Below are 19715 nucleotides of genomic sequence, written 5' to 3'. Positions count from 1 at the left end.
GGAAAGAAAAGACCTCGGGACCTTGTGTCAAATCACCCCCTCATTGTCGCGTCCGGCGGTGTGCCGTCCCTCCTCAACCTGAAGTGTGCATGAGGCTTGGACGCAAGCCCAAGGGAAGAAGTACACCACAAGTGCCATAACTTGGCACGCCGGGACACTTAAGTGCCATAACTTCAAAAAACGTACACTTAAGCCGCCACTTTTTTTCGAGTGGGACACTTAAGTGCCACCTCCGGCGACCCTGCCGGAAATCCTACGTGGCAATATTTTATTATCATTTTTTGCCTACGTGGCTCACGGAGCTCCAAATCAAGCATAAAAATTAAAAAAATTAAAAAAATTAAAATTTTTAAAACTTTTTTTAAAAATAAGAAAATTTTAAAAATTTTAATTTTTAAAAATTAAAATTTTTAAAAAATAAGAAAATTTTAAAAATTTTAATTTTAAAAATTAAAAAAAAAAAGAAAATTTTAAAAATTTTAATTTTAAAAAATTTAAAAAATTAAAAAAAAAGAAAATTTTAAAAATTTTTAAAAAAATTAAAAAAATAATAAAATTTAAAAATTTTAATTTTAAAAAATTTAAAAATTTAAAAATAATAATAAGAAAATTTTAAAAATTTTAAAAATTAAAAAAGGGGGAGGCGGCGGCGGCGGAGGTGGCGGCGGTGAGGGAGCCGGCGGTGGCGGCAAGGGAGCCGCCCATTCGGCCTCCCACTCCCCACTTTTTTATAATTTTTTATAATTTTAATTTTTTAAAAAAATTTCTTAATTTTTAAAAAATTTTAAAATTTTCTTAAATTAAAAAAATTAAAATTTTCTTAATTTAAAAAAATTAAATTTTCTTAATTTTTTAAATTTTTTAAAATTTTCTTAATTTTTTAAAATTTTTTAAATTTTTTAAAATTTTCTTAATTTTTTAAAATTTTTTAAAATTTTTAAAATTTTTTAAAATTTTTTAAAATTTTTAAAATTTTTTAAAATTTTTAAAATTTTTAAAATTTTCTTAATTTTTTAATTTTTTTAATTTTTCTTATTTTTTTTTAAAATTTTTAAAATTTTAACATTTTTAAAATTTTTCTTAATGTTTTAAATTTTTTAAATTTTCTTAATTTTTAAATTTTTCTTAATTTTTAAAATTTTTCTTAATTTTTAAAATTTTTTAAAATTTTTCTTATTTTTTTTAAATTTTTTGAATATTTTAAATCTAATTTAATTAATTTATATACTATTATTTACACGTAGACGCGAAACGACGTCGTTTTTGCATTTTCTCCGCCACGTCGGCGCGCAAAACGACGCCGTTTGGGACCAAGCTCGCGGAAAGTCGCCACGTCAGCCATTTGGCCGGATTTTCGCCGGAGTGGCACTTAAGTGTCCCATTTTACTCGATGATGGCACTTAAGTGTACCATTTTAAAGTTATAAGACTTGTGTGTTCCTTGCCAAGTTATGGCACTCCAGGTGTCCCGCACTCCAAGCCCAAGCCATGGCCGACGAAAGAGGAAAGAAAAGACAAAAGAGAAGTAGGGAGGAAGAGAGAGAGAGAGTTGTCAAGATGGGAGGCGAGGAAATAGAGTGACGGTGAGAGAGAAAGGAGACATTAAGGGCTCGAAGAATAATTATTCTAGCCATAAATTGATTTTTGGTAGAGAAGTATTTTTTATTTATATTTTTGGTAAAAAAAAAATTGGTATTTCTTTTTATATTATTGAATGAGTTTTAAAATAAAAATATGCGTTTGATTAATGACACAAAATTTTTATTCTCCAAATAAAAATTTGTTTGATAACGATACAAAATTTCTTCATTCCGACAACAGCGGGTGATTGGCAATTGGCAATTGACGGTAGTCGACGACTAATCTTTGGCTATTGATAGGTAGCGATTGATGGCTGAGAGGGGGAGTGGTAGCAACAGACAACGAATGACGGCTGGCAACAATCGATGGGCAACCAACCAGTTGCAATGACAAATGATAGGAATAAATTTTATTTTTCATTTCTGTTTTAGAAATAGAAAAGTACAAAATTTTTATTTCTTATTTTTGTTTTCTTATTTCTATAGTAGAAATCTATTCTAAAAATAAAAAAATGAAATAATTTTATCAAATGGATTTTGTTATAGAAATAAATTTAAAAAAAATAAAATAAAATGATTATTATACGCATCTTAATTAACTCTCTAAGATCCATCTTACCATTTATGGTGTTCGGCCCCCGAGATGCATCAAATATTTTCTAATCTTAATTACCACTTTTGATGTCCACTTCCCCTATATATTGGGAAGTGAGCCACGTTAGTCGAGCGCACTCATCGGTCATTCTGGCCCCCAAGATGTCCCATCCCTTCCTCCAAGATGTCCAATCTTCTCTTTCGTTGCACGGCCTCTCGCTGCCGCACTTACTTTTCCTTCTCTCAAGCATTTTCGCAATCAGCTATTGGGCATGGCTTCGTCTCGCCCAGAAGAAAACCTCGCTGCTGCTGCCCCCGGGACCGGCGGGCCTCCCCCTCGTCGGGAATCTGCCGTTCCTCGACCCCGAGCTCCACACCTACTTCGCCGCCCTCGCGAGGACGTACGGCCCGGTCCTGAAGCTCCAGCTCGGCAAGAAGCTCGGCATCGTCGTGACGTCCCCGGCGACCGCCCGCGAGGTGCTGAAGGATAACGACGTCACGTTCGCCAACCGCGACGTGCCCATCGCCGGGAGGACCGCGACCTACGGCGGCTACGACATCGTGTGGACCCCGTACGGGCCCGAGTGGAGGATGCTTCGGAAGGTGTGCGTGCTCAAGATGCTGAGCAACCACACGCTGGACTCCGTCTACGAGCTCCGGCGGAGTGAGGTCCGAAAGGTGGTCGGGTACTTCCGCAGCCAGGCCGGGTCACCGGTGAACGTTGGCGAGCTGATGTTCTTGACGGTACTCAACGTGATTACGAGCATGTTGTGGGGTGGGACGTTGCAGGGCGAGGAGAGAGAGCGCGTGGGTGCTGATTTCAGGCAGGTTAGTTAGTGATAATGACAACTGGTTAGTATTTCTCTCTGTCTTTTTCCATAAACAAGTAGAGTATCCTGCTGTCAGCATAAGCAACATTTTGCTGGCCAATCCTTCGGTCGAGTGTTTAAAGCTGCTAATCTAATCAAAGCAGGATACAGCCGCTTTTCATGTTATGACTACTGTTTTCTCACTAACAAGAAAAAAAAAACTAAATAAAAGATTCGGCTCTTTCTTATTTTATGCTAAAGGTGATCCATTTTCGGGACTATAGGGTTGCGAGCAAGTTATTTTCTAGACCAAACTATAGTGGAACATGATTATAATTTCTTCGAATTAGGCTGGATTGGGTTTATAATTAGTTGGTGTCGCTAAAGTTTGCTCGAGCGTGCTCTTTGTTTCCATTTAGGTAGGGCAGTAAGCAACGCACTAAGCCAGTTAATCATCAAGATTTATGATCAGTTCTATTTCTTGCGCATGTTGCACGAATTGTGTGCTTAATCGTTCAGTTTTTTCTTATTTAAGTTCAAAATATATCTTATTTATTATTTTTCTATTAGATTTTTGGCTTGTCATTGATAAAAATTTGGATGTCGATTCTGTGATTTCTTTCTTTTTGACCTTTTCCCTAAATAGGTGGTATCGGATATGACAGAGCTTCTAGCCAAGCCGAACATTTCGGACTTTTATCCCAGTCTGGCCCGATTCGATTTGCAAGGGATAGAGAGGCAAATGAAGGGGTTGGTGAAACGGTTCGATGGAATTTTTGAGAAGATGATTCAGCAAAGGTTGAAAATGGGGAGAGAAGGCGGAAGCGGGTGTCAAGATTTCTTGCAGTTTCTGTTAAAGTTGAAGGATGAGGAAGATGCCAAGACCCCTCTAACAATGACTGGCCTCAAAGCTCTGCTCATGGTGAGTTTTCCTTAGTCTCCTTATATTATTGGCAAAGCTTACTTATACTTTATTCTTTTGTTTTGAGTAATATTAATGTTCGAAGAAGATAAATTTTGCGTGGATCACATGACTATTTCTTTTTGAATGATATTTTTCAATTTGTCATGTTGCTTGATAATTTAGTTCCATTAATTAATCGGAATGTCCTTGACATTTCGGTAGATGGCATGCAACCGGCTTAGAAGTTTTAATTAACAAAAAATATACTTACAGTAATAATTGATTTCCCAATTTGAGCTAAATATCGAGATATGTGTAGGGATTATCCAAATGAGTGCTCACGCTTCCTCTTCTAGATGTCTAGTATTAAGTTTAGAGTAACAGTTAAACTTATTGACTCTGGCTACCAGTTTATTTTCAGTCATGATGAGGACTCAAAGGAAAAGATAGTGATAACAATGTGATGTTATTGATCTTATGGTATCGAAAGGCAAATTTTCTGTACTCATAAATAGAATCTACGAAGTCTAGTGGGTGCAGAGGGTCATCTAGATCATTTTAGGGTTGGTCCAGTTGTTAGGTTGTCAAGGGATTTAAGTTCAGAAATTGAGGTTTCCTATTAAAACCACACCAACAGAATGTAAATTGCTTTGAGTTAAGTTCGTATGCATGCATAAAAACCTGAATTTAATCGGTTTATGAGATTCACAAAATATTTTATAAGCCTTTAAATAGTTGGGTATATGTTATCGTGCCTCTGGATTGTGAAACAAAGAAGCTGCCATGTGATCTGTGCTGTCCATCTCAGGAGTAGTTCATATGAAAAAAAAAAAAAAAAAAAAAGAAGGGAGAAAAAGAGCACGATCCTTGTGCTTTCATCGTTGGAAGATGAATATCTCGACTCATAGGCAGGCCTAAGGTTTAGGTTGACTTGGGGTTTGTTTAGCCAACCAGATTATCGATTTCTTTTGATCAGTGTAATCATCGGTCATAATATTTCATTTACATAAAAGGGTCAGATTTAGGCTGCAGTTCTTATGTAGTTTGAAACTGACACATTTATATTTTGCACGTTTTTCGGTCTTTTTTATTCTAAAATTTTAGCAGCATCTACGATCATGGCAGAGGTGATAGGATGTTAGTACCTTGCATCTTTGGATATAAAGAATGCTAATTTGTCAATAAGTAAATTGTCCCTCAGATGGGCACCCCATGATATATCAATAATTTACAATATGATAATGCACACTCGGCCTCGTCACACTTATCAATATAGGGTTTTATTTTAATTCTTTTTAGAGAGAGAGTAACCCTATCATATATCGAGAATTTACAATATGATAATGCACTCTGACCAAAAAAAATGAAAATGATTAATGCACACTTGACCTAGCACACTTATCAATAAGGGAATTATTTTAGTTTTTTATTTTTTGGTAGGTTTATATTGATCTGGTACTGATAAATCCTACATTTCCCAATTATGCATTCTTATTCAGCCATCGCCTCAATTTATGTAAGATCAAGCGTTTACAGTGTGCGACTCAATTTCTCTAAGTCCATTTAGTGACATAGCTGTACTTTCCCTCCTAGAAGTCCAACCCTATAACCCTTTTCCACGTGAGAGTAATAATTTTCTGACACAACACTGTAACATGTTTCCAAACTATATGACCTAACATGTTTTGATCCGTTTTGAACATAAATTGATTTTGTTATTGTACAGAACTAAAATTAAATTTTCAATCGCATTAAACGAGACGAACATGAAAACGAGCAATAACATGAGTTGCCCTCTCTTCCAAGCTCTCAACAAGTTTCCTCTGTTGCGTGTTTGGTGTCATATCACTGCTGACCATTTGTAAAGGGCAATTTGATGGGTCTCGACTCTACGGCTATTTGCCACAAGTCTAGTTCAACAAACAACAACTGAAAGAAAATAATTGAAATGACTTAGCTTTTTATCCTTAAAAAATTAGTTTCATAATCATAACTCTTGCTTGCCTGCTTATAAATTCTTCTCCTTGACTTCAATTTCTCTTTAGGACGGTTCTATTGAAAATTACGTGTAATTAAATTACTTTGACAGGATATGGTGGTTGGTGGAACAGACACATCCTCCAATACGGTTGAGTTTGCCATGGCTGAGATCATGAACAAACCTAGTGTTCTAAGAAGTATCCAAAATGAATTGGAAATTGTGGTTGGCGAAGACAATATAGTAGAAGAATCTCACATTCCTAGGCTGCCTTACTTACACGCCGTCATGAAAGAGTCACTGAGATTGCACCCGGCGCTTCCCTTGCTGGTCCCCCACTGCCCAAGCGCGACTTGCACTGTTGGAGGCTACACGGTCCCAAAGGGTTCTCGGGTCTTTGTCAACGTGTGGGCGATACATAGGGACCCTTCCATATGGAGCGACCCGCTAGAGTTCAATCCCGAGAGGTTTTTGCACGATGAGGGCGATTATAGTGGAAACGACTTCAATTACTTCCCCTTTGGGTCTGGGAGAAGAATATGCGCAGGGATAGCGATGGCTGAGAGGATGGTGCTGTACTCACTTGCCACGCTCTTGCATTCATTTGATTGGAAGCTACCCGAGGGAGAGAAGATGGATATAAGAGAGCAATTTGGGATCGTCTTGAAAAAGAAAAAGTCGCTTGTGGCTATTCCTTCGCCAAGGTTCTCTGATCCTCGCCTTTATGAATGAGTACCGTGCATGTTGGTGTGGTTTCTTTATATAATCTTGTGTGAACAGAATCAAAAGGAAAAATGCATCTACCTATCTTCATGTGGTTAATATAATTCCTATCCATGAGGATTTATTTGATCATGTTAACATGTTGTGGATATATATGCTTTTTAAGTGAAAGAAATAAGACATATGTTGCATCACTTTCTATCGATTATTCATAGAGAATTCCACTTTTTACATGCGATGTTCAAACAATATGATGCATCATGCATCTATAACTCATTTAGAGGATGTAAGCAACACAAATTTCCCGTTTGTGATTGCGCACGTGACGGTGAGCTGGCTCTTTCTTCTTTTCTTCGTTTATTTTGTTGGCCCTTTTTTGCCAAGGTAGGCCTTGACGTTAACGGCCCAGAAGACCCACATAAGAAGTTCCTGAGGTCCAATTCCTTAAATGCCATGATTTGTACTATGGTTTTCTGTTTTTTTTTTTTTTTACCATATCTATGATTATTGCATATACGGGGTAGTTGGAGGTTGTAAACTTAGGCTCCGTCCGTTTTGACATAAATCTGATATTTCAGGAAAATGTTTTTTAGAAAGTTATTTTTCAGGAAAATGTTTTTTAGAAAGTCATTTTTCAGGAAAATGATAATATTTTTCAATGTTTGGTTGAAACATAAAAATAAACTGTAAAATATTTTCTAGGCATTTGGTGTAGAAAATCAAATCTAAATAAATATAAAATGTTATGGTGCTAGTAACTTATGCATTTGCTGTCGAGGAATCAAGTACAAGCACTACAATCTTGAGTTAGGCCTCGATGGAAACTGACCCAAGTGCCAAGGATTGGGGCACGGGCACCTAGGTCCCAAGCCCAACCTCGGTGGACTTGTGTAATGGCCCTTATGGACCTAGGCTCAAGTGTTGGAGATCTAAGCTCAAATATCGAGATCCCAAGCTTGGCCTTGGGGACCTAGGTCCAGGCTCGGGTCCTAAATCATTGGAGCTTTGAGCTTGACCTCAATTGACCCGAGCATAAGTGTTGGACCTTGGCACAAGTGTCTGGACCCAAACCCCAAACTCGGGAGTTGAAGACCTAGTCCTGAATGTCGAGGAGCTAGCTATGAGTGATGGTTCCTATAACTAAGGGTTTATTCATTTCGCGGAAAATGGGCCATTTTCCGCGAAAATATTTTTCTAGAAATCATTTTCCTGGAAATGACAATATTTTTTAATGTTTGGCTAAAACTTAAAAATGTTTCGGAAAATATTTTCTAGTGTTCATTAAGGAAAATATTTTATAAAACTTCACCACTTAGGCATGCATCATTGATCGACTTATAAATCCATTAAATATGAACTTATCTTTAAATTCAGACAGACTTGCTTCATATATTTATTCTCATTGTCACAAAACGTTCATCTACTTTAAAAAATGTTTGTTTGGATTTTAAAAAGAAGCAAAAGAGAAAAGAAGCAAAACATGTACAACACTGATGAGAATCTTCCAGTTGAGTGACATGTTCTTCTCTCGTGTTTTTTTTTTTTTTTTGATGACCTAGGGAAACCTCGTACGCCGGCAGCGCGGCGGGGCAAACCCTGGGGCCGCACAAGGGAACCATCACCCCGTGACAACGGTTAAGACGCCAAGCGCCTCCGCTTGGTTTCAAACCCTTCACCTTTGAGGAAAGGATCAGTAGGGCCTTATCTAGCGGAGCCACCGTGGCGGGTGGTCTCCCCCTATGTCTTTTGTGTTCTAATAAACAAAATAAAAAAGAAGCAAAGCATGTAGAGCCATTTGCTTGAGCAATGTACAACTACATGGTATAGTAAATAAAGAAAATGATAAACAAGATTGAGAGTACGAGCTTGAGATCAATGAGCTCGAGATTTACTTGACAATAGCCAACAACTAGTCAAGAAAGATGAAGATGGAAAACAAAGAAAAGAAAATTAAGAAAAAGGAAATAAAATAAAAAAGAAAAAGAAAATTAAAAAGAAAAAGGAAATTAAAAATAATTCTAATTAAAAAGAAAAAGAAAATTAAAAAAATTGAATAAAAAAAGAAAAGAAGAAGAAAAAATGGGAGGATGAAGTGATGATTTGTAGATGTGTGAAATAAGAGAGATCAAGTAAGGAAAATGTTTTCCACTTTTCAAAAGTGGAAAACATTTTCCCATAATCTAGATGACGTTTTTCCTTTCATGGAAAATATTTTCCCAGAGAATTCATTTTCTGTGAAACAAACGCCGGAAAATTCAGAAAATATTTTCTCCGAAATTATTTTACACGAAACGAACGGAGCTTAAGTATAAAGTTTTGGGTCCAAGCATTAATATTTAGTCATATTTTGAAAAATAATTTTTAATCTTTAAAAATAAAATAATTAAAAAAATTGAATATAAGTTTTTCGTTAACTTATTTTTCAAAATGAATCAAACATTGAAAAATGTTTTCCGTAAAACAAACCAAGCATTAAGATACTTTCTTTTTTTATGCCTAGGATCCGCCGGGTCCATCGGGCTTACGCAGGGCCCGTAGAGTGCGCGGTGTACCTCGGACCAAGTGTCAATACCTAGGGAGAAGCTAGCATAGGACCCCACAACCATAGCTCCCCACTTAAGACATATTGACAACGCAGAGATTCGAACTCGTTTTCTCATGCGGTAAGATAGTAGAGCTTAACCAACTGTGTTGCCCACTAGTGGGTAAGCATTAAGATACTTCATATATATTTGCATTGAAAAAACTAAAATGTTGAGGCATCAACTTGTGTTTGAATTTTACAATTTGAAGACCTAATCCTAAATGCCTAGGTTCTAGCTATAGGAATGATTTTTTATTTATTTATCTAAGTATAAAGTTTCAAGTTGAAATGTCGATATCTAGTAATATCTTTTGATTTTTAAAAAAAAATCATTTTTCTAAAATTAAGCCTAGGTTTTTAATTAACTCATTTTTTTAAAAATGAATCAAACGTCAAAAATGTTTTTCGTAAAACAAATGAAGCATTAAGATATTTCATATTTATTTGCATTGAAAACTAAAATGCTGGGCATGAACTTTTGTTTGAATTATACAAGTTGGCTCATGTTAAGAGAAAAGTGGACGGACGAAAGAGCCCCTCAAATAAGAAAAGGCTAAAGATAAAATTCATTCGAAATATAGGTTTTGACTTACAATCGTTTCAGGTTGGGGGGATTTATTTTTAAATAGATTCAAAGAACACAGAAAGGTGGTGATTCCTCTTGTGTCACTATTCTTCCATTGCATTATTTTTCTCTTCTGATGTTTTTTTTGGGTCGAAAGATACGATATATTAAAACATCGAAAGAGTACAACCAGAAGATACTACATCCACGTACACTAGGTTTAGTAGAAAGAAAGGGGGGAAAATATTCCAGTTGCGGGCCATATCCAATTTGCCATGGGCCTTGACAGCCCAGTCCGCCACTGCATTGGCCTCCCGTCTACAGTATCGGAGCTACAAATTAGGGTAAGAGGAAAGCAGATCGTTGACCTCAGCGAACAGCACGCGTTCTTCCCATGGCGGCGGTCTTCTCTCATTCACCATTTGATAATAGCAAGTAGTTCGATTCAATTACCAGATGTTCATTGTTGAGGCCCTGTTGCAGTAGATGGCGGAAAGTAAAGCTAAGCGCTTGTACCTCCGATTGGAGCGCGGAGACCGCTGGAAATTCTCCGGTGAAAACATCAGTAAGTATGCCTTTGTAATCTCGACTGATGCATGCCATAGATCCTATGTGCCTGCTTGGCTTGTAAGCCCCATCTATATTGCATTTCAGGGTGCCACGATTAGGGGGTCTCCATAGGTGTTCGGCGTTGAGAGCAGAAAGCTGTGGTTGCGGACGTCTGGGGGCGGAACCTTTGTAGATTCGGGTCTGTGTCATAGCATCTTCAACAACGATGTGGGGATTTGGTTGCTGATGTTGGAATATAAAATTATTGCGGCCACGCCAAATCTGCCATAAAACATGCGCAAAAGTCTCTAGTCCGGGTAATGTATTCTAAGCTATAACCCTTTCTGTGATCCATGCATCGAGGTGATGAACAGAGTTAGGTGTGATCAGAACATTTAGATTAGGATGACTCCAGACTTCCCTACTCCATGAACAATAGAAAAAGAGATGTTCTAGGGTTTCTTGAATATGTTGATTGCAGAGATGACAAATAGGATAAGGGGTGACGTGTCTATGAAACAAATTTGCTTTTGTTGCAAGTGAATTATGGCAAGCTGACCATAAGAACATGCAGATTTTTGGTGCTATTTGCATAGTCCATATTCGCCGCCATAGTATTCTGGGAGGCCGGAATGATGTAGAGGCTTCATTATCTATGTTGTTGCTTGTTGTGTTGATGATAGAATTGTAATGACTTTTCACCATATGAAGACCATTCTTTGTTGCTGTGCAGTGGTCTTAGAGGAATTCTAAGGATTTCATTGATGATCAGATCATCATAAAACTGCGTGAGAAGAGCAAGGTTCCAGGATTAGTGGTGAGGGTCAATAAGATCAACCACTAACTCTGGCTCCTCTCTTGTAGTTGGTCCTGCTATAGTTCCAATAGATAACCACCGATGCTATCATATTTTGATTTGTTTGCCATCACCAACAGACCATCTCATATTAGGGATAATTGCCTCTCTATCAATAAGTAGGCTTTGCCAGCCCCAGGATGGGTGATACCCTTTATCTGCTTGGAGGAAGTCTTGATTAGGAAAATAAAGCCCCTTAAAGATTTGACTCCATAAAGAGAGAGGTTGATGAATTAATCGCCAGGCTTGCTTACCCAGTATTGCCTTATTAAAAGCAATTAGGTTTCGAAAGCCAAGACCCCCATTGTTCTTGCTGATTTTTAGTTCGTCCCATTTCTGCCAATGCACCCCTTGTCTGCTCTTGTCGTTCTTCCACCAAAAACTGGAAATTCGCTGTTCAAGCCCTTTACAAAGAGATAGAGGAAGCTTGAAGATAGACATTGCATATTGTAGAATAGCCCGCACAACATATTTAAGTAGGATTTCTTTACCCCCTTTAGATAATAGTCGTTCTTTCCAACCTTCCAGTTTTGCATTTACTCTTGCTAAGATCCAAGAAAACATCTCTCGTTTTGATTGTCCCCAGTCCGAAGGTATACCCAAGTATTTGCTATATCTACGCAACATCGGGACACGTAATTCCCTTGCTAAATTTTCTTGCAAACTCAAAAGGACGATGTTTATTGCAAAACAAGCCAGATTTATTTCTGTTGATAACCTGACCTGTGGCGAGGCAATATTGATTCAAAATATTTGCAAGGTTCTGACATTCAGTGAGTGTACCATCTAGAAAAAAGATAGAGTCATTGGCGAAAAATAAGTGTGAGAGAGTCGGACATGACCTAGCTAGCCTGATCCCTTGAAGATGACCTCCGTCGACTACTTGGGAAATTAGGTGGAAAGAACGTTCGCCACTAATATGAAAATGTAAGGGGATAGTGGATCACCTTGACGAAGTCCCCTTGATGGTTGAAAATAAGATAGTTGTTCCCCGTTAAAACATACACTGAAAGATGGGGTGGTTATGCATTGCCTCACCCATATAACCCATCGGTAATGAAAACCCAATTTTATCAAATAGTCTCTGAGAAAATCCCACTCAACTCTATCATACGCATTTTGCATGTCTGTCTTAATTAGTACCTTGTACTTTCGCTTCCACTTCCTTGTCTTGAATTGATGCAGAACTTTTTGAACGATTAAAATATTGTCCTAGATCTGTCTTCCACTCACAAAGGCAGCCTGTTCCTTAGGTATTAGATCAAGGAAACCATGGTTTCAGGCGATTAGCAATAACTTTAGAAATAATTTTATATGCGTAGTTGCATAGACTAATGGGCCTGTACTGATCTAGTCTTTCAGGGTGATTGGTTTTGGGAATTAAAGCAATAATGGTTCTATTTAGATTGTGGGGCAGCACGCCTGAATTAAAGAAATCTTGCACTGACCTCAGAAGATCATCCTTTATAATATCCCAATGCGTTTGGTAAAAAAGACCGCTCAAACCATCCGAGCCTGGAGCTTTAGAGACCCCCAACTGGAACGTTGCCTTGCGCACCTCTTCGAGATTGACCAAAGCAATTAATTGGTTATTCATTTCTGGAGAAACAACTGTAGGGCATTGATTCAAAATAGGGCCGTAGTCTCGATACCCCTCTGATGTATATAAATTTGAGAAAAAAAGCAGTCGTCATCTCCTTTAGTATTTGAGGATCCCACACCCATTCCTGATTAACATCATGTATCATCGTTATCATGTTTCTTTGTCGTCGTTGGATAGTGGTTGTGTGAAAAAAATTAGTATTCTTATCTCCCCAACGCAACCAATTGATTCTGGACCACATAGCCCAAAACTATTCTTCTTGCTGCCATATGCTGCGAATTTCATCTCGAATAAGAGAAGCTTCTTCTTTATCATGGCTATTGATAGACTGTCAATTTGTGATCACTTCAAGCTGTTGGTGTAAGGCATTAATCCGCAAGTTGCCATTTTGAAATTTTGAGCAACTCCAGCCTTTTAAAGCCATAGAGACAGCATATAATTTGTTCATGAGCATAGGATGATGTAGCTGGTCTGAGTTCCATGCCCTATAGATAATCTCTTGGCATTCGGGATCCTGGTTCCAATAAACTTCAAAAACAAAAGGCCTTCTGCATTTTTCGAGTAGGTGCTGTTGTAGTGAGTAGTAGGGGACTATGGTCAAAACCCATAGCCAGCAAAGCAAATACTTCAACCTCTGGATATAACACTTGCCATTCTAGTGTACACAGGACCCGATCTAAACGTTCCTTAATTAGTTCATCCCCCATTCTATTATTCATCCAGGTGAACACACAACCTTTGCTTTTCCACTTCCATTAAGGAACAATCATTAATGAAGGCTCGAAAGGAATAGAGACGAAAGGAAACAAATGGTCTCTTACCGACCTTTTCCCATGGGTAGAGAATATCATTGAAATCTCCGGCACATATCCAAGGCAACGTGTTGGAGATGCTGATCAGTCTTAGCTCTTGCCATAACAGCTGCCGCCTATGATAGGAATAGGGGGCATGGATACAAGTAATGCGTGTCGTTCTGTCATCAATCAAGTCTCGACATATTATATCAAAATAGTCCTCCGAAGAGTGAACTATATTTAAAGTTAAGCTAGCATTCCATAGAACCGCTAGACCCCCTTTCAAACCAATAGGGTTTCGAACAAAAGCATGTTGGAAGTGTAAACGCCGCTGCAAACGTTGGATTACTAGTTCGTTATCCTTGGTTTCCATAAGAAAAACCAAGTCGGGCTTTTCCTTAGCCTTTAAGGCCTTAAGAGCGTGAACTGTCAAGGGATTGCCCAAACCCTGACAGTTCCAACATATTTACTTCATTTGCATGTGGGTGGTTGTTTAAGGCCAGCCATCAATGCCCATTGTGCCATCTCTTCTGCAGGATATACTAGAGTATCCATGAGTTGAGTATCATCTAATTCAGAAGAGGCTGAGTGTCTCATCTCATAAGGGGAAAACCTTTTCTGTTTTTTAGCAATAGTTCGTGTAGTCTTTTTCTGTTTATGTTCTGCCTTGTCCATGGGTTGAGTCTGAATTGCCTTTAATTTTGCCGATGCAGGAACCAAATCAGTAGTTGACTAAGCTCCCTGTTCTAACTTTGTCAGATGGGATTGCTAGTTAAGCACGGTAGCAAAGGACTTGTTATGAGGTTCAGGTGGAGGCATTAGAGGGAGAGTCGGTTGCAAACCAAGGGGTGTTTTAGGTACAATCTCATCCATTTGCACTGTAGTGTCCTATAGGTTATAGAATGTTTGTCAATAAGGACTATGTTCTCTAACTTCGGCACGTAACCATTGGCCAAAGGCCATCTTGTTTTTGCCATCTATTTGTGCCTCATCATAAGGGTAGTCTTTACAATATGTAGCATAATGCCCCAGTTTCCCACATGAATAGTAGAAGTGAGGCAATCGTTCATATCTAAAATCGAGCCATAGAGTTTTCCCATCTATCCGGATTAGCTTTCCAGTCTTTAGGGGTTCTTGCAAGTTGATGTCGATCCTAACTCTGCCATTTCTTAAAGTTGATCCCTCTTTTGTATCTGATTTGACTTCAAGAACATTACCCACCTGATGAATTGCCTTTCTAATAAGTTGTTTCGTGCTCCATTCCAAAGGCAATCCATAAACTTGTACCCAGAAAGCACAGCGAGTAAAATCATAATAGTGCAAAGGTGTGTTAGGTATCCACTGCTTAAAATTTACTAAATGTCTGGAAAACAACCAAGGACCACCATCAACTACTCTCCATTTGTCAGCCTCTGACTTGAATTTTGCAATATACAGGCCAGCACCCCTCTGGGATATCTCTACTGGTTTGTTTGCCATACCCGCATCATGGTACTTTGGAAAGCTTGAAGATTGACAGACAGATTGGAAAAGATATTGCCAACTAAAATTAAACGACATTCGTGCAATCTTTCAGGTGGAGGTGCTTCATCCCAAATTTCTACTTCTTCTTCAGAACACAGGCGACCCAGTCATTGACACAGGGCAGCTAGTCGCAACGACTCTTCTTGCTCATTCGAGGCCATTTGAGCCACCCAACTACAATATTACCCTAATCTACTTGGAGCACGATTCAGGTGATATCATACCCCAAGCAAGTCATCGTTCAACAGAGAAAAAAGGTAGCAGGAAAATCGCAAGGAGAATTAAAAACCTGAGAAGTCAAGAACAGCTGAATTGAGGTTCCATTGAAGCCAATCATGAAGAATCGGTGACATGCAAGCCCTCAGACCAGCAGGAAGTGGTGGTTGATCTCTTGTTGGTTGTGCGACAGTGAAGATAAAGAAGAACAAAAGTGTCCGATTAGATGCAGGGGATGAAGCGATGAACGGTAGATGGACGAGAAGAAAGAGATTATGGATGACAATTAGGGTTAAAGTGAAGAAACCAGAAGAAAACTACCCATGAAAGGTAGACAAGCCTCTACATGACGAGAGAAGAATTGACGATTGATTATCATCCCCCCACTTGAAAGCAATCTTTCTCCTCTCTTCTGATGTTGATCAACTTGAATATGTGACCTTTTTTCCACAATTGCAGAACGGGAAAGTCGTACTTCAAATCCGACAAATAAAACCACTTGCCCATCTCTGTCGATGCGTCTTACATATCATGTGCCAAATACTTAGTGTTGTCATGTAGATTAGCTTGTCAGCCAATTTGATTACTTGTCCACTTCTATATTTCGATGACTTGTTACTGAATCATATATCAAACTTGTGTAGTTACTTAGCAAAAAAAGAAAGAAAAAAGAAAAGAAAATTCAAACCCGTGAAGTTTGCCAGCTTTAGTTGTCAAGCAATCAGATACGTGGATTGTACAGACGTACTATACAATGTCGGTCAGCCTAAGGACCTTAAACAAAGGCTGTGGTTATCGGAGCCCCCGTTCCACGTAAATAAAACGGAAGGGTTAGCCGCAGGGGAATTTGTAACCAAATTTGGGAACACTCCCTGGCCTGATCCTAACTTTGTTGCGTTGGCCTCTCGACAACTGCTAGCCCAGTATCTTAGAAATGATGGCAGCTGGTTACAAATTAATCAGCACGCTATCAAATGCAAAAATCTTATGCTCAAAGAGTTTACTTTATAGGAAAATTACTTTGAGGGTCCAGGGTACTCACCTTACTTAAGGTAATATTTCTCATTGTAAAGCGAAAAAAATATTGACATGCTGATTTCATTGGAAGAGTTTTTATGATAAGAAGGCCTCATATTATATGGCTATAGACTCGAGAGTCTAGATTTTGAATAAGAGAAAGTAAATCAAAACATTGATGCGGTCCTTGGATTATTTTTTTTGTGATTAGCCAAAATATAGTCTTGGGTTCTATTTAACGAAAAATTTGATATTTTTGAAAAATATATTTTAGAAAGTTCACTTTTAGGAAAATGAAAATATTTTTTATGTTAGGCTAAAACTTTGAAAACAAACTAAAAGATATTTTCCACTGTTTGGTATACTGTGACATTCTAATTTCGCTAGACCTTGAGTACGTAACGGTCCGTGACGGGTCGACGAATATGTCGTCGAACTACGTTGTTGGCACCACTTGTGGATGTCATTTCGTCACCACTCTCATTGTACTGAAACGTCACGTTTCATCACGTTCTCACGATAGCACCCTATCTAGAAATTTCTTCGTAACGTAACTGTGGTTCCTTTCACACGCGATAGCACTATCTAGAAATTTCTTGGTTCGTGGTTCCTTTCAAATGATACGTCGCCAAGTTGAGTTCCATGCAACTTTTTCTTCTAGCCATGCACACGTCCAAGCAATCTAAGGAAATGGAAAAGGGTTGACCAAAATCTTCGGCCACGTCCAACCATGTGTCCCTTAAGCAAATGAAGATGTTGACTTTGATCATGCAAGACCATGCAACAATCATGGCCGGTTCTCCACAGCTGAACGGCAAGGGAAAGATGAAGACCTCGACCATGCTAGCAATGAAAGGCAAACACGCATGGGACTGTGCACCTTTTTCTAATGACACAATCGGCAGCCGTAGTCCATGCATTTTCATGCAATGGGTGAAGACCACTGACCCCAATTCTCCACGTGACCGAGAACCTTGCCCATGCACGGCCATGCAGCTACGTTCCCCCTCCATTTAGCCGGTCAACCAAGGAGAAAAGTTGACTCCTTGCTGCCCCGTTATCGCATCCAAGAGCTGCCCATGAAGAGCCACGTCCCTCTCTCCTTCGGTGGCCATCAAACGAAGACCTCTTTCGGTTGACCCAGAAGGTCAATTAACTGAGGGACACGCCGCTGCATGTAGAAGGAGAGGTGGCAGCCGAAATCCTTCAAGGACAGCCACGCGTCCAAAGCCACGAATCGAAGACTCCCTGCGCTGGCGATGGGGAAGTGGGTTGGGGGGTTTCGGAAGAAGGCCACGCACGCCGTTCTCCTCTGCTGACCACACCGCCTGCATGAAGGAGCAACTGGCAGGAGGAAACCCAGATGATAGCCACGCGCAATCCACCTGCCCTTCATCGCAACAGCCACCGAGGAACTCCAATAGTTGACTGCAAAAAGTCAACATCGAGAAGGCTTTGGCCTTCCTTCAGCGAGCAGCACATTTTCCCTCTCAGCCATTCTCACCTTCCATGGGCACACAACAGCAATAGAAGAGAGGAATCGTGGGATTAATCTCGGTGCCTCCATCCTCAACCGAACTGCCACCAAGGGAGAGAAAGTTGACCCAATTAGTCAACATGCAGAAGCAAATGATCTTTCTTCTTCTTCGTAGATGCCCAACCTTGCACCATTTTCAGCGACAACTCCAGCAACTTCCCGAACCAAAACCCTTGCGCCATTCTGGCCGTACTCCACTGTTAGCCACCGATGCCGTGTGTCAGCTGTCTCATCGCTGCCCCACTGCCACAGCAGGACCCGAGAGGCCTCGGCTTGCACCTCACCGCACGCCGTTGTTGTTATCACTGCTTCTCCTCACCTCAACCGTAGTTGGTAGCTTGCGGTTTGCTCACCGTCAACCCCATTGGACTTAAGGCAAGTTAGAGTCTACTAACCTATATAGTGTAGTGTTGTTGTTTGAGGAAATGCTGTTAGATTGAAATGGTTTGAATACTGATGTTGTATAGTGACTTCTAGAATGACCAAATCGAATTAAGGCTAGAAAATTGAGAAGTTTTCATGACTACCTTGGTTTAGGCCTTCGATTTTTACACCAAATGTTGAGGTGGTAGTACCTTGGGACTTTTATTCGCAAATCGTTTTAGAAAATCTCTTGATTTGCATCAAAATTTATGGGTATTGTGGCATCATACCCGAATGTTTTAAGAAATGTTTTATATTTTAAAGACTTATGAACTTTTTATAGAAAACATTCCAAACCATTGGAGTTGTGATTGAGATTTGAATTTATCGATGTGCCGATTTCAAATGTATTTATAGATTTCAATATATTATTTTGTTCCAAGTTGGGAAGGGTAATTTCCATTCAAGTTTCTTTATACGGATTCGAAAACAATTGGAAAAGTATTTGCGAAAGTGGGACTTTTAGGGAAAATTCCAAGGGATTTCCGTATTCGAAAACGTTTTTGCATTGAAATGATTTAATTATTGCACTATGGTTGGTGTGTTATTGCTGCCGTCCGACCTCGGGACGACAAAGTCCCAGGAGACGAGTTGCCTGGAGGTGAGACATGACACGGTATGGATGCTTGGGGACCGGTGAGCTCCAGAGGTTCCTCGGGAGTGTCGCGATGCCCAGATGTATGACGATACACATTTCGGAGGGTAAGGGACACTAGTAACATAGTGAGCCTTGGCGATTCATCGTGATGTTAGGTTGGGTGTGAGATGCCTGGAGGTGAGACATGACATGCTTTGGATGCTCGATGACTGAAATATGGAACCGGAGGCTTTCGTGATGCCAGGTTTGGATGCGAATGTTTGGAGGGACGCAAACCCTGGTCCTTCGGAAGAAAAATGTTTTGAATTTTAAAAGTCAATTATTCTGCTGAGTTACGTCATTTTGATAGTTATGCTTGATTTTGGGACAAAATTGTGTGGCGTGGTATGAGACGTGTCATAACAGTTTGGCCTTATAATCGGGATCCATGTGATTGAAATGATGCGTTCCAGTTTTTAAATTGTGCTTGCCATTTTGTTGGGAAACTCTATTGATTTAATGCGTACCTATTCTTCCAGATTATATGTTTTAAGTATTTTGCATGAAATCAGATAATGATGATTCTACATAATATAGTTTAGTAGATCTTTAGCTGCTGAGTGGTTGTACTCATCATTGTGGGACTAACATATTTTAGACTAAGAAGAATGCCTTTGCTGCCCTGCATCTCTGGTACATTCTACGGGATCCCTATTGACTTACAGTGAGAGTAGTCGGAATACTAGGACCCTGACTTAGAGAGAGAGAGAGAGAGAGAGAGAGAGAGAGAGAGAGAGAGAATACTAGGACTGACTTACGTTCGAGTGAGGGTGATCGTGATGATCGAGTGAGGGTGAGAGTGATGATCTAGGACTGAGAGTGA

General features: G+C 39.3%; 1 protein-coding gene across 1 annotated transcript; it reads left to right on the top strand.

Annotated features, from left to right (window-relative positions):
• The first annotated feature begins 2316 nt into the window (after positions 1-2316).
• Positions 2317-6781, top strand: LOC104441867 (flavonoid 3'-monooxygenase CYP75B137). Its single transcript, XM_010055113.3, has 3 exons — positions 2317-3001; positions 3629-3904; positions 5976-6781. Exons 1-3 carry the CDS (start codon positions 2336-2338, stop codon positions 6594-6596), a joined length of 1563 nt encoding a protein of 520 aa, XP_010053415.1. The 5' UTR covers positions 2317-2335; the 3' UTR covers positions 6597-6781.
• Positions 6782-19715: the final 12934 nt, after the last annotated feature.

The sequence above is a fragment of the Eucalyptus grandis genome, chromosome 4, assembly GCF_016545825.1.
Source record: "Eucalyptus grandis isolate ANBG69807.140 chromosome 4, ASM1654582v1, whole genome shotgun sequence".
NCBI classification, from domain to species: Eukaryota; Viridiplantae; Streptophyta; class Magnoliopsida; order Myrtales; family Myrtaceae; genus Eucalyptus; species Eucalyptus grandis.
This window is presented reverse-complemented; position numbering and strand designations above follow the sequence as displayed.

Coding starts and splice junctions, on each gene's coding strand:
- LOC104441867 (XM_010055113.3), top strand. CDS start 2,336: ATGTCCCATCCCTTCCTCCAAGATGTCCAATCTTCTCTTTCGTTGCAC. Junction 3,002..3,628: donor TGGGTGCTGATTTCAGGCAG/GTTAGTTAGTGA, acceptor TTCCCTAAATAG/GTGGTATCGGATATGACAGA. Junction 3,905..5,975: donor GCCTCAAAGCTCTGCTCATG/GTGAGTTTTCCT, acceptor TTACTTTGACAG/GATATGGTGGTTGGTGGAAC.